This window comes from Delphinus delphis, chromosome 5 (assembly GCF_949987515.2).
Source record: "Delphinus delphis chromosome 5, mDelDel1.2, whole genome shotgun sequence".
Classification (NCBI taxonomy): domain Eukaryota; kingdom Metazoa; phylum Chordata; class Mammalia; order Artiodactyla; family Delphinidae; genus Delphinus; species Delphinus delphis.
Window position 1 is genome coordinate 27,706,345 of NC_082687.1, and position 14,673 is coordinate 27,721,017.

At 43.5% G+C, this 14,673-nt stretch overlaps 1 protein-coding gene across 2 annotated transcripts in view; it reads right to left on the reverse strand.

Annotated features, from left to right (window-relative positions):
- Positions 1–14,243, reverse strand: part of NR3C2 (nuclear receptor subfamily 3 group C member 2) — a 372,131-nt gene extending 357,888 nt beyond the window's left edge. For both annotated transcript variants that reach the window (XM_060012126.2, XM_060012127.1), the window contains exons 1-2: positions 14,093–14,243; positions 5,252–7,001 (exon numbers count right to left, since the gene is read on the reverse strand). In XM_060012126.2, coding sequence (XP_059868109.1) covers positions 5,252–7,001; positions 14,093–14,147 — 1,805 coding nt within the window. In that variant the 5' untranslated portion in view covers positions 14,148–14,243. The remainder of the gene's footprint in view (positions 1–5,251; positions 7,002–14,092) is intronic.
- Positions 14,244–14,673: the final 430 nt, after the last annotated feature.

Genomic DNA, 14,673 nt, shown 5'->3' on the forward strand with positions numbered 1-14,673 from the left:
CATCTTCTCTTACTGTAAACATTACAAGGATAGAAAAGGTCAGGCACACCCAGAATTTCAATATTGCAAAAGGCATCAAATCCATAAATGATAACTCTCCAGGCCCTAGTTTCATCATGTCACTGGTATGTATGAGAACTGCCTTAAGTTAAATAATTTGAGTTTATTTAACTGAAACCAGGGCTTTTACCTCCACTTTATTTTTAAAGTATGAAATAAACAGTTCTAAATATACTAACACTTCAGACGATAAAAGGTGGACATACTGACATATAAATCAAGGAGGTGAAAAGCAAAATGTATAGAAGGGCAGTACATACTGATTTGTTTATTGAAAAGGAATAGGGGTTTTTTTCCTCCAATAAACTTATCACCACTTTTACCAGAAATACCATAAATAATGAAGGTGAATGAATCATCAGAAGAAGCAAGTCTCCTTTTAAATATTTATAAAAATACTATTTAGAACACTAACCTGGAGAAATTCTAGGCACACTAACAATTTCAAAATCAAAATATTATAAGACAAATAAGAAAAAGAAAGTTCCATGTTTTCATTTCCAAATGACCTAAGTAATTCTGTAATGGATTTATTATGGTAAGCACCAATAATCAGTCAATCTCTCCCCTCCAAAACCCATTATTCTTTCATGCTTTGCATTACATGAAGTTACTTATATCTCAGCGGTTTATTTACAAAGCTTACTAAGAGCCATGGCAAACTTTGTAACAAACTCCTTGAATTCTGAAGGTTTTGACTTATTATGGAAGATGGGTTTCGAAAAACTCCAAGGACCACTGAAAAATTTTGAAAACAACTGTAGGTTATCACTAAATTGTTTCCTCCTATCGTGGAAAAAAAGTTCAGCATATATTAAGATAAATTCCTGATTACTTGTCTTGAAAACTACCAGAATGTGCCCTTTGAAACAGTGAACTTTATATTCGAAAAGTCTAAGTCAATGGTAGCACTGTGTTACAATGCTATCAAAGTGACTATGACCATCGCCATAAACACCCAATGTTATGTCAACAGAAAAACCCTGTTTCCAGAAGGAATAGTGTAAATTCAAAAGAACAAGAAACTCATAGTGTAAGTGTCAAGTTTTAAGAAAGGAAAGATTTGATTAAAAGAAAAAAAACCTGCCACTTCTCCAAGCGAAATGACAGGTCACCCCTACTCACCCTTACTTTTAAAAGGTAAATGGTCATGACATTTTTCTATCCTGACTACCCTGGCAACTACAGAGCTGGACTTGTAAGATAAACTTGAAACCAGACTAGCAAATATGTTAAGGGATACTTCTATTTTTATTCTTAACGTACACGACTCCAAGGAAACTACACAGCCACTCAGTCGCGCTGTTGGCAGACCTCACAGAGCATCTAGGTCAACTCGTTTTCTTTCAAATGAAGAAACTGGGGCCGAGAGAAGTTGCCACTCACTCAAGGTCACAGCTTTGTTTGTGTCCAAGCGGACAGGGGAACTCGCATCTGCATGACCCAACTAGGTCCAGTGTCCACCGCAGAGTTTTACATCCAGCTTTTGTCATCATGTACCTTCCAGTGTGGCCCTCAGATAAACCACTCGCTGGAAATGATAACAGGCGTGCCTCTGGTCACCGCTCTTGTAGAACGCGCACAGGCTGAAACAGACACACACTCCATGGCCATCACTCACTTCTATCAGCTTGACAAGTTCACCTGGATACGAATCATTTTCCTTAGCTGCCTGGGGCACCCCTTCCTCAGCATAACATTCAGTAAAGCTAACACAAATAGAGTAATATCCTCTTTCTGCATTAACCTCCAAAGGGTGTATAGGATAGAAGAGACCAGCAGTTCTCAACTTCTGGGTCTCGGGATGCCTTTCCACTCTTAAAATGTATTGAGGACAAGAGGTTTTGTTTATCTGCATTTCTATCTACTGATATCTACCCTATTAGAAATTAAAACGAATATTTCTTTTAAATCATTTAAAAGAAGTCATCACACATTAACATAAAAGTGCATATGTGAAAAAAAAAAACTATTTCCCAGAACAAAAAACTTTAGTGAAAAGAGCAGCACTGTTTTACAGTTTTGCAAGTCTATTGTCTCACTTAATAGAAGACAGCTGGATTCTCGTATCTACTTCTGTGGTCAATGTGTGGTGATGTGTTCTGGTTCAAGTATATGAAGAAAACCTGGCTTCACACTGATACATTGTTGGAAAAAGGAAGAGCATTTTAATGGTCATTTCAGATCATTGCAGATACGATTCTTCAACACAACACTGAAAATGGAGAGTCAGTGGTTTCTTAAAGCTTAGTTGCCACATGGAATCTGAAACTCTATCAGTGAACTTTTCACACACTATTACATTAAAACCGTTGGTCTATCTTCCATTTTTTTTTTTTTTTTTTTGCGGTACGCAGGCCTCTCTCACTGTTGTGGCCTCTCCCATTGCGGAGCACAGGCTCCAGATGCGCAGGCTCAGCGGCCATGGCTCACGGGCCCAGCCGCTCCGTGGCATGTGGGATCTTCCCGGACCGGGGCACGAACCCGTGTCCCCTGCATCGGCAGGCGGACTCTCAACCACTGCGCCACCAGGGAAGCCCTGTCTCCCATTTTGAATGGCTTTTACCAATACACAATTTTTGAGTTTGTGGACCTCCCTGAAAAGGTCTCAGGAACCCCAAACCATACTTCGGCATCTACTTCAAAATAGTTTAGAGCTGAACCTAAAGATAAAGGATATTATGAAACTTAGAAGCAGTTTCGCACTGCCTGGATCCTTTACAATCTTTAATTCATTAATCCAACATTCCCTGGAATGGGGTATCATCATGATAAATTATGACATAGGCAGAAAGGTTGGATTTGGTCCAAAAGACACAAAAGAAGAGGCCAATAATGAAGCTTGGATGAGATTAAATTAAATATTATAACATGTAGACTGAAATCCAGAAAAAAAAATCTAAGTTTACTCTGAGAATGATCAAAACAAATACATTTGGATAATATTCACCAGGAAAAGCTGTAAAAAATTAGTAATCTAAAAGAGACTTTGAATAACATTAAAGCTTTGACATTACAGTTTTTGGAAAACTTATATTAACTAGCACAATACCGGTATATATGTAAACAAAAGGAATCCCCTCTGACTGTATTAACAAGCTCAGTAAGAATTTTGGAAGGCTCAAGAAGAGACACCAGACAACACCCCAGGTTCCCACAAAGGCAGAGTAGGCTCAAGGTCACTGATTTATACGAATATGTAAGGCTATGGGTCCCCAGACCACCAGGAGGGGCTTCATGAGTTGAGTGTGAAAAAGACAATTAAAACAGTAGAAATAGGATACAGAACAAACAAAAGAGAATTACTGATCTTAGCTAGTATCACTCTAGTATTTCTACCAGAAATATCATTACCCAAAGCAATAGCCTTCAAAGGTAAAAGAGCATAAATAGAAATGTAGTAGCAAATGTAGGGTGCCTAACCATAAAAAAAAATAATTTAATCATAAGAATTTATCAACAAACATTTCCTTACACTATGCATATTTCTTTAAAAGATTTTGTGGAATTTCACAGAATGCAGAAAACAGAACTCTAAAGGAAACGGAAACTAAAGGTTATGAAAACAATTGAATTAAATGCTAAGAGCAATCAATGAACTGTATATAATACTCTGTGCTTCTCATAAATTAACTCAATTGTCTTGACTACCCTTGAGATGGGTACTACTGAATTACCTTTTTACAGATGAGAAGACTAAAGTCCAGAAAGGTGAAGGGATGTGCACAGGGTCACAAAGCAGTTAAGGGGCAGGGTTGGGGATTTCAACCAGGGCAGCCATGCTCTTAACTACCAGGCTGTCCCCGCTCTGAATAACCTACTACAAACATCACTTACAAAAATATCTACATCGTGTGCAAAATGTCCTGCTCTAAAAGTAAAACAAAGCACTAGCAGTGGAACACCTGCTGAGCTTGGTTCTGAGGAAAACCATGCCACCTCAGCATTTGTGTAAAGAGTTTAGAATTCAGGAGAGACAGGCAGCATTAGGATAGGATTGACTAGTCATGCTACTGAGAACTGTAACAATGTGTAAATTTCCTTTATGGAATGCGTGCTTCTATAAAAGCAAGAGGAGCGAGGTATGAGTTGATGATGATGAAAACAATGCACAAATGAAAGTTTTTCCTTTTGCTTCGGTAAAAAACCGAAGGAGAAAGAGTAAGGGATACACGTCAACCTTACATCTTGTTAATGGGAATGGCCATTTTTCCCACCAAATAAGTTTTTAAGGAAAACAGCCACATCTTCCTAGATGCCCATGTGAACTATATCTAGGAAATCTATTCTTTATATGTTCAATACAGGGATCGTTGACCACAACCGTATAATAAACACAGTACTGAATCAAAGTCCAATGCAAGTATTCATTGCATAACGTAGAACCACCCTTCAGAGTCATATCTAAAACCTCTTCCTTGTTTTTTCTAAATATACACAATATGCTATCTGCATGAAGGAAAGCCAAGAGGTATTTTACAGTAAGTATGTCTTCTTGCAGATCTTAAAAGTTATAAATATACCAGTTCAAAACTGCAGTGACATACTTCACTTCCAATGAGTAAGAAAGCAAGACGGGCCACTTAGTAATTTTAGATGTGCTGAGTCTTTAAAAAGCCCTCCAGAGTTAAGGAAATGATTTATTTGTACTGAAAACCACAACTTGCATACGATTAACCAATCTAGAAAAAGATGAAGAGGGTGGGGAGCTTGTGGGTAACAGATTTGGGGTTTCATTTCATTTTTCACAACCAATGAAGTGGTTAATAAAGAAAATTAAAGGGAAAAAAAAGACTATGACCACAAAGAGACCAATTTAAAGCAATTTTAGTGAACCCGTACACAGCTAAAGAAAAAAAAAAATCTAGCACTAGTTTGCTAAAGTAAATATAGTAACAGACAATAGGAAACAAACTTTTCCTAAACACCTACAACAGGCAATGCAGAGGGGGAAAAACACCTAAATACACTCCTTCAAAATCAACACAAATATTTTCTAAGAGATTCACAAAATTTTTGGTTTCTCTATTTCAAAAAAGTAGTAACATACCAACAAGCGAAGGGAGAAGCGCTAAATGACCATGCTGAAAACAAAAATCAAACGTGTTTAAATTTCTTAACAGTAAAGATAGTGCTAACCTTCAGCATTTTATAAAGCCATTTTCAAAACAGGAAAAAAAGGCCCACTTACCTTGATACATTTTCTGGAATGTACTCTAGGACTGGATATCCATCACTTCTAGATGACAGGTCACCGTGTGATTTCCACGACTCCACTAAAGTATTGATGGGAGGAAAGGAGCTCAAGTGTTGGAAAGATTGGTCTCTAGCTGATCGTGATAAAGATATTGTACCTTGAGCACCAATCCTGTAGTGAAAGGACTGTCCACCTGAATTCACACCAACAATGGCAGATGAAGGGATGCTGGCCTCCGGGTAATAGCTCCCATCATCCGGTTCTTGTTTTATCCCCATTGGGAAGCCACTGCCTTCACAGTTACCATCGAAGCCGGGCACAGGTGGTCCTAAAATTCCTGATAGAGAATAATAGTCTTTATCATCCATGAAGGAAAAATATGAGCCATCCATGAATGGAAAGGGGTTGACGGCTGGATTCCCTTTAAAAGAGGTGCCCGAACACGAATGCTTGGTTGATTCTTGTTTTATTGGTACTGAGAATGGGGAATCAGAATTTATTTTGCTATTTCCTCCTAGACACGAGCTGCTAAAAGCTCCATCTGGCTCCGGCTTTATGTACTGGATGATGTTAAGCTGGCCAGTCACACCGTTGGAGACTGCACTCTCTGCCTCCTCAGTCTTAGGAAAGGGAAGCTCATGAGCACCTTTCTCGTGTGTGTCTGGACTAGGAACCGCATCCCGGGCTGCACTGGATCCAGCCGGGGTGCCCGAAGCAGTGTAGCTGAAGGCGTTGCTTCCTGGGCTACAGATAGATCCCACGGTACTAGCAGTGGGGCTGGACAGTGTGGATCTGTTATTTGTGTTGGAAGGGCTGGAAACAGAGCACCTTGAGTTGTTGATATTTGCCGGGCTGGATACACAGGATCGCAGGAGGACGTTATTAGGACTGGAGACTGGCGATTTTACACTGCAGTGACTCGGGGGGCTGGAAATGGGGGATTTCATGCTACTCAACGGACTGGAGAGAGGAGAGCCCACGTTGCTGGCGTGGGCTGGGCTGTGTGACCTGGAACCCCGATTCTCCACATTAGGGGAGCACGGCAGAGGAGTGCCCTGGGCGATGGGGCTGTGCACTGCGAAACTGCCAAAGCTAGCCGAGGTGGAGGACACACAGCTGGTGCCGGCAGGGCTGCAGCCCGAAGATGACATATTCAGAGGGCTGCAAACAGAGGGGCTCTTCTCGTGACCCAGGATGGGGCTCTTCACCATGGTGCGCATGACCCCGCCGTTCTCGGAGCTCCCCGAGTCAGCCATGAAGGACCTCAAGGGCCTGCTCCCCAGAGTGGAGGGACGGTGGCCATTTTCTTTGTAAAATTTCACCATCTGTTCGACGTGTGGATAGATCTTTGCTGGACTCGCGCTTCCTTGTGGGTTCTGCTGATCATAGGCATAGTCGGCCTCTCTTACAGAATCCATGTATAAGCCCATGGACTCAGCCACGGTTGCCGAAAGTTCCTTAGATTCCAGCTCGGTTTTAATATCAGATGGTAAAATCCCAGACCGATTATTGTCTTGCTGAAGGCAAGGGAGTAGTTCCTGTTTTTCTTTGCTGCTTCCTTGAGTACTGTTGTTTGGAATAGCACCGGAAACACAGCTTATGTTGACGACCTCCATGTAGTTATTCTCATCGGTCCGCTCTGTAGGTCCCGAGGAAGAATGCTCCGCAGCCTGAGAAGCTTGACCCCACCGTCTTTCCATATCTAGACCTTCAGGGAGACTGTGGTAGCCTTTGGTTTCCATAGCTAACAAATAAATTTATATTAAAAAACCGAATTAGAGTTCTTGATAGCAAGATTACTCTAAAAGACATTCTGAAATTGCATGGAATGATCTCTAAATACGTATTCTACTTAATATAAGCAATACTTCTAGTTATATTAAAATTATTACCTTCTTAGGTGCTGATACAACAGTCTTGACTATAATTTGGAAGTCAGAATATAAAAAGCAATAAAACTATTTTGCATGGAAATAAAAGTAACGTCTTTGCTATAATACAGCCTTTAGAGTTTGCAAAGAGTATTTACAAATGTTAACTTATTTAATATGCAAAGTAATCCTGGGGACTCATGAGGCAGGCAAGGAGGAAACTGAGGGCTTAGTGAAGAGGGCAACTCGCCCAAGGTCAAAGGCATAATAAGTGACAAAGTCAGGTTTAAAACTAAATCTTCTAACTCCAAAGCCTTTGGAGTCTTTCCAGCATATAGAAGCTGCTTTCCATATCTAATACGTGGCTTTATTAAAAACAACGAGGAAATGCAATTAATGTTACCATTTCCCAATATAAAGTCATCAAGTGAATGATCCCAGGCAAAATAACTTAAGAATTACTTTTAAAACAATAAGATTTTCTTAAAATGGATTAGTGATGAAGATAATTTAATATCAACTCTATTATGTGAAGAGTCACATATCCTGATTAATTAAGCTGGTCGATAACAGAGAGGCTGTAGGACAACTTAAGAATATCAGGACTCTAGTCTGTATTTCAATCCTGGCAAGGACTCTGACATGCAGTCTGACCTAGCGGTACTTCTGCTAAAACGACTCCCAACAGACAGCCAGTTTCAGTCTCAACAGTTAATGGAGGAAGTTTGAGATGGGCCCTGACAATTTATGTGTTCATTCATTCAACAAATATTTACCCAGTATGTGCTACATCCTGGGCCTACAAGTAGTCACTGAATCTACAGTGATAAACAAAACAGGCCCAGTCCCCGTCCTCAGGGAGCCCACAGGATTGTTTTACATATACCATCTTACTCACTGGCTCTCTCTATAAATTTATTTCATAGGTAGAATAATGATAATAGGCTATATTTATATAATTCTTACGCATTGTATCATTCAATGCCACATATATTAACTTATTTACCCTTATAAACAACCCTACAAGACTGGCAAAAGTATTATCCCAAATGATACAACTGGGGAAACTGAGGCAGGGGCCACACAGCAGAGCTGGAATTTGATCCCAGGTGTCTACACCAAGGTATCTCAACCTTGGCCCTATTTGGGACCTGATAATTCTTTGTTGAGATCTGTCTTACGCATCATAAGATGTCCAGCAGTCTCCCTGACCCCTACTCACTAGATGCCAGTAGCATTCCTCCTCCCCCGTTGTGACAGCCCAGACTGCCTCCAGACCTTGACAAATGTCTCTGGGGCTGGTGGGTGCAAAATCACCCCTCTTTTGAGAACCACCACTCTAAAGAAATATATCTCAAAGAAAATTAACTCACTCTCAATAAAACTTCATTTGTGCATTTTCATGCATAAAACAATTAAAATCTTCAAGTATGCATTTTAAAAATCCTTTCAGGTGTGTAAACATTCTCTGACCCAAATAAAGGTCCTGATCTACAAGATGCAGTTTCTGCAGTTCTGAATACAAATATTACTTTAGGCCTCTCAGCCCTCTCCCCACCAACTTTTGCCACTCACAATCTCCATCTGCCCTATGCTCCCCTCATTAAAAAGAGACTAGGATGCTTTTTTGCTCCAGAAATTATATTAATTATCATGGAAAAATAATATAATGACTCTACTAAATAAACTGGCATGAGATATTGCAGGGCTCACTGACAAAATTTAATGCCCAAATTGTCCAAGTATCATAATTACCTCTTACTTTTCTGTACTCTACACTAGACTTTAAGTTCCCAGAAGGCAGAAACTTTATCAATTTTACCACTGCATCCCAAGACGACAGCATATGCAAATTTAAGAAAGTTAAACTATTATAACATAATCAATACTCAGTAACTTGTGGACATTAAAATCTCCCAATCATGCAGTGTGCTTTTACTTAAAGAACATTTTTCTATAAATTCCTAATCACAAATCAAATCACAAAACAGTGGAAAATAAGTCAAATTACGAAGTTTGAGGAGGTCATCTGGTAATTCCAGCTGAAAAAATTAATGTGGATGAAAGCTAAGTGAAAGTTGAAAAAAGAAAAATATATATTATATATAGTGAAATGGGACCAAAACAGCTAATACTGGCCTTTTCTACCTTACTGAAAAACCATTTAATAGTAGCCATGGGTTGAAAATACCAGTAAATATTATGCCCTGCTTCTACTTCTACCTGAGAATATTCTGTCTTCCCCATAGCAAACTTGAACAGATGTATATCTAACGTATAGATGTTTCAGGTCCAAGTTCATTAAACACCACAAGAAACATGTCTACTCCTGTTCAAAATTGAACACCTGTGCATCATTCCCCCACCCCCAACCCCGTCCCTAAACCCACATTCTCTGTCTTGGTGAACTGCACCACCCTCTACCCACATGCCCAGAAGTCACCCTTGCCTTGGCACCCCCACCAAAGGTCTCCACAGGCTCACCCCTCCTCACTCCCACACCTACAGTGTCACTCCTTGCCCCCCAGGCAAGAGAACCATCTGCCCTGGGTCTGAAGGGCCATCCTCATCCAGACCCCTCCCCAAAAATTCATCCTCCAAATTGTCTTTTGGAAAGCATGATCACTCACTGCCTTTTCTGAAGTTTCACAGTGGAAATTTGCATGCTAAAACTCCAGGGAAGTTCCACGGTACAGAAATCTGTTTCCTTTTTAATCCAGAGTCCTCTAAATAATTTGGTTACTGCACCTTTTTTTCACAGAACACCTACTAGCAGGCTGAGGGACACTTTTCACCACTCTGCCTCCAAGCAGGAGCCACGGATAAGTAAGGCTATGTGAAGATTTGAAGAGAATCTCTACAACAGCTGACGGGCAAGAACCATCTTAAAGCAATCTACAAGGAAGCACCTTGTCAGCTAACATCATGCAGGTGATCATAATTTTCCAAGTCCTGTCTGGCTAGCCTTGAACTCTCTTGACAATAACATAAACCAGCCTGCATTTCACCACATTATTGACAGGGCTATCATTAGAGAATTTGCAAAAGGTTTTGCTGAAATCTATTACATTAGCTTTGTTTAAGGTATTCTCATCTACCAACCTAATGCACCTCTCAACAAAGAAAACAGAGTAAAGGCTGGCAACAAACACAAAACAATGGAGGACATCAGCATGCTTCCATTGCAAATATTTTTAAAGACTGGGTTTTTAAAAGAATATGATTATTGAAGTATTTTATGCTGAATTCTCCCGATTATCTTAATTGGTCTTCTCTGTAAAACAAATGGATCAGTTTAGGTAATTATTTCCTACAGTGTCCAGGAAATCCAGGCTGTCTTTTTAAAACCGGCATAAGGACCATGGCTGGAGCAGAATTTCCTGAACTTACTAGTGAATACTCAAAATATTAGTTGATGAATATGATCCTCATAGAACTTAATATCCAGATGGTAAAGGGAAAGTTTTGTTACTAAAGTATAAGACGAAACAGATACCAGTATACAAATCTAGCTTATATAAAATCAGATTTGTCTCCCTTACAAATGGAAACTGTTAACAGAGACTCCCTTGGGACAAAGACAAAAAACAATGAGGACCCCTTAATTTTCATGCAAACGGCCTCCCCCCACCCAAAAAAAATAAAGGAACTTTCACATAAGGAAAGTAAGGAAAAGCACTGATAGTTCTACCTTAAGTCATATATATGCTCTTAAACACTATTTTGCAAAGGAAAAACCTGACTTTAAAATTTTATATTTTACAGACTGTGTTAAATTGCTGTTTTCTACAAGGAAGTAGTTTTTTTTCAGGAGTATTAACAAGGAATCTTGCGAATTTATATTTTATCTGAAAACACTTTCACTTTTACTACCCCCCAAACATAGTTCCCTTCAAATGCATCATTTTCTATAGTTATTTGACTATAATGACATCTTAAAGACAGAACCTTAAGAATTTCATAATTTGCACCAGTTGCATAGTTGTAAAAGTTCACTGTTTGTAACTATTTTGCTGTCTTCCCCCCTGCATAACTATTACTAGGTTCCTCTTTTTTACAGATGAGGTAAATGATAGAAATCAGCCCAAGGTCACCTAAGGGAGCCGGAGAACCAGTTAGAACTGAACACATCTGATTTCTATTCACTCACCTAATTCACTGAGCCACCTGATCTTTCTAAAAGCCCCGAACTAAACTATTTCTCCCTTAAAGGAAAAAACTCCCCTTCAGATTATTTTTAAAAACTTCTCTCCTCAAGCATTTCCATGATAGCGTGCTATGAAGTCAGATATAAAATTAATACTTCCCAGAACTTCCCAGACGGAGAACGCTGTTATCATTACTATGTAAATAAGATCAATAACAGCACTTAGAGAAATGGCAATTCAAATGTTAAAGACCAATTACTGCATTTGAAATTAAGTGGTTTCAAAAACTTGTCTGCTATCAAGTTTTCCTACTTGAAAACTTGTTATAATAAATAGTTAAAACTGTTGGTGCCATAAACCATTAAGATTTAAACCTGGCCTTTTAAAATGCATTAGGAAAAGCTGTGCACCTAAATTCAGTAGCAGGGTACTGATGCCACCAAAAGAAGCCTCATTCCTTTTTGGATGCCTTTAGAATTCCAACTGATGCCACAGAAAGCATAATCTCTTTCAGGAGTTTCGCGAATACTAAGGAACGGGAAATGCACGAATTTCCAGAGCCCCTTTCATACAGGATCTATCAGGATCTGTTATCTCCTTCAACTGCCCTTTTACCGCTACACCTCCGGCTGAGATTTGGGTGCTTCCGCAATTGATAGAGGAAAGAAATATTATTCAAACGTCCTTTAAAAACTGTACAAGGAAAACGATCCGAAATTCATCTTTGGGTAAAGGGAAGGGTGGTAGACCTCCCACTGCCAAAGCCGGTTGAAAGCTGCTCGTTAGAGGGCATTTATCCAAAGTGGCCAAACTTTCCCAAAATAGTCCTCTGGCGGTCAAAGGGGAGAAAAAGTGGAAAACCAAAACAAAACAACAAGCACACAGCACCCTACTGACTGCCTCCGGATTACGCAGCCACTTCTCCCTGCAAAGTGCACGCTCCCGCGCCGCGGCCGCACGCCGACCCGGGCAAGCGGCGCCCAGCCGCGCACCCGTACACACCTGCCTCGGCCAGGGTCCGTCTCACGGCGTCTACCTGTTGCAGCGCTTGCCAACGCCACGACACTCCTGCTGCGGAGCCCCCCTAAATCCAACAACATCCAGGCCAGCGAGTGCCGCTCTCCCTGCAGCGGGAGAGTCCGAGGCAGCAACGCTCTTGCACCCAGGTGACTGCACGCGTTTCCTCCGAGCGGCCTGAAGTTGGCTTACGTCTTCCCAGTCCAATGACACCCCGGGCGCGGAGGGGCAGAGAGGAGGGGCACGGGTAGGGCCAGGGCGGGCGAGGTAGGGAGGGAGAGAGCTCGAGAGGGCGGGCGAAAGCCCGGAGGGGGAGTGGGCCAGCTCCAGGGCCGGCCCTTTTAAAAGCCGGTCACATGTCCAGATAAAAAGTTCAGGTTGCTATCCCGCCTCCCTGGGCCCTTCCCATTGGCCCGGAGGGAAGCGAGTCTCCACGCTGCACGGGTCAGGCTGGCTTCTCATTGGGCAATTCCGGCTGTCAGTCACCAGGAGGGCGACATGACTGATACAAAGTTGCTGCGACACAGCCTGGACTCGGCAGCTCCCTTAAAGCCGCAGAAGCCGTGGCCGCTTGGGGTGCAGGGCAGCGGCTACGCCACTAGGTACCCTCCACCCGCGGCCCCCCGCCCCCATCGCTTCACTGCCCCAAAGTTGCTCACGCCCACCTGGCTCTCCTCCTGGTTAAACCCAGGATGTCTGGAAAGACGTGAAAAGTCTGGTGACGCGGAAGAAGTCGGTTTTTCCGAAAGCCAGTCAAGGTGCCGTCCCCTGTCGCTCTCCACCTGCAGCTCCAGGTGAGCGGCAGCCTTGGCCCAGGCGCCGCCCACCGCGTCCGCGCTCAGGGGAGGACTCTCAGTGGGCTTCTTTAGACCCCCGAGGTTCCGCTCCCCGCCCCTCCCGTCTGTCTGCCGAGTTACCTCTCAGCCGAGAAGCCGCAGCGTCCGCAGCCAGCGAGCAAGAGGATCACGTTCCCACTCGATTTGAATTTCCTTGTTTTAACCGTGCCGGAAAAGCGAGTGATTTCACTGCAGCCAAAGCCCTTTAAACACAGCTTCTCTCCCACCTCCCCCACCCCCGAAAAAGTGCCAGGGTCTAGAGCTGCTGCACTCCTCCCTTATAATTTTGTTGCTGTATTTATTACTTTCGTATTGGATTTTTCCACTAGTTCAGTTTGAAAGAAAGCTTACCATCGAGGAGAGTCACTTCTTTATAATGGGGGGGGGGTGCACATAATTGGGAGAAACAAACGGGAGTGGGGAAGGAAACAAACTGTTTTCTAAGGATCAAGTGTCTGCAAGAAGAAATTTCGGTTTCCCTCCAATCGCCTCCACCTCGATTCTCCTCCCGCCCACCCAAACGCTGAAGCTACTAAGCGAAAGGATGGGCTTCTTAACTTTGATTTCTAAGGACTTTGAGGCTCCGCGTATGAGGCTCCGTTTTAGATTCCCGGCTGGCCCAGAGTCAGCACCAGTGACGTACACACCTAAATCTGGTCCCCCGGCCCTTGGCGACCCGCAGCCCGGCGGCGGCAGCTGTGCAGCCTCCCACCTCACCCTTGCCCCGCACCAGCCAAACTCGGAAGGGGGGAGAGAGTTAGCCCTGTGCTCAAAGGCCCCTCCTCTCCTTACAGTTAATTAAGCTTCAGGATTCAGACCCAGAACCCAGGAAAACTCGAACTCTCCGCCGCTCCAGGTACAAAACTCCCTGGCTGCGGGAGAGACGGCGGCGGCGCAAGAGAGCTGGTCCCAACCCCCGACTGGTGCTCAACAGTCCCCCGCGCTGAGCGGCCCCCTGCGCACCAGCAGCCGGGAGTCCCCGCAAGTGTCCCAACTTTCCCGCGGGGCCCGAGGTCATGCGCGCTCTCCTGGCCAAACGAGCAGCCGGGCATCGATCGCACCCGGGGCCGAGCGCGGGCGGCCGGCAGGAGCGAAGGGAGTCCCGGACCTAGCGCCCGCGCACGAGAGGAGACAGCGGCTCCTCCTGCGCCGCCGAATTATTCATTATTAAAGGAATGGACGTGTCTCTTTTACTAAGTTTTTACCTCCTTTACGGAGGGCCGGTCTTGCCCTGGATCTCAGCTTCTTGCAGAATCTAGGTTAGAATCTTGCAGGGAGAGCCGCCGCGATTGCTCGCCCGCCGCCCAGCACCCGCGCCCGGAGGCGGCCCGGCGGGCACCTCATCTCCTGACCGCAACCCACCTCGGTTCGCCAACCCGCGCCCTCTGCGCGGACCATGCCTTCCCTGGGGCAGCCTTGTGCTCCCCGGGCCCCCTCCCGCCGCTGTCAGCGCAAAGTGACTGTCGCCGCACTCACCTTTTCTAGGACATGGTGGGGAGGCTGGGGCGCGAGGGGTGGGTGGGGGCAACCAACTCCCGCCGCCG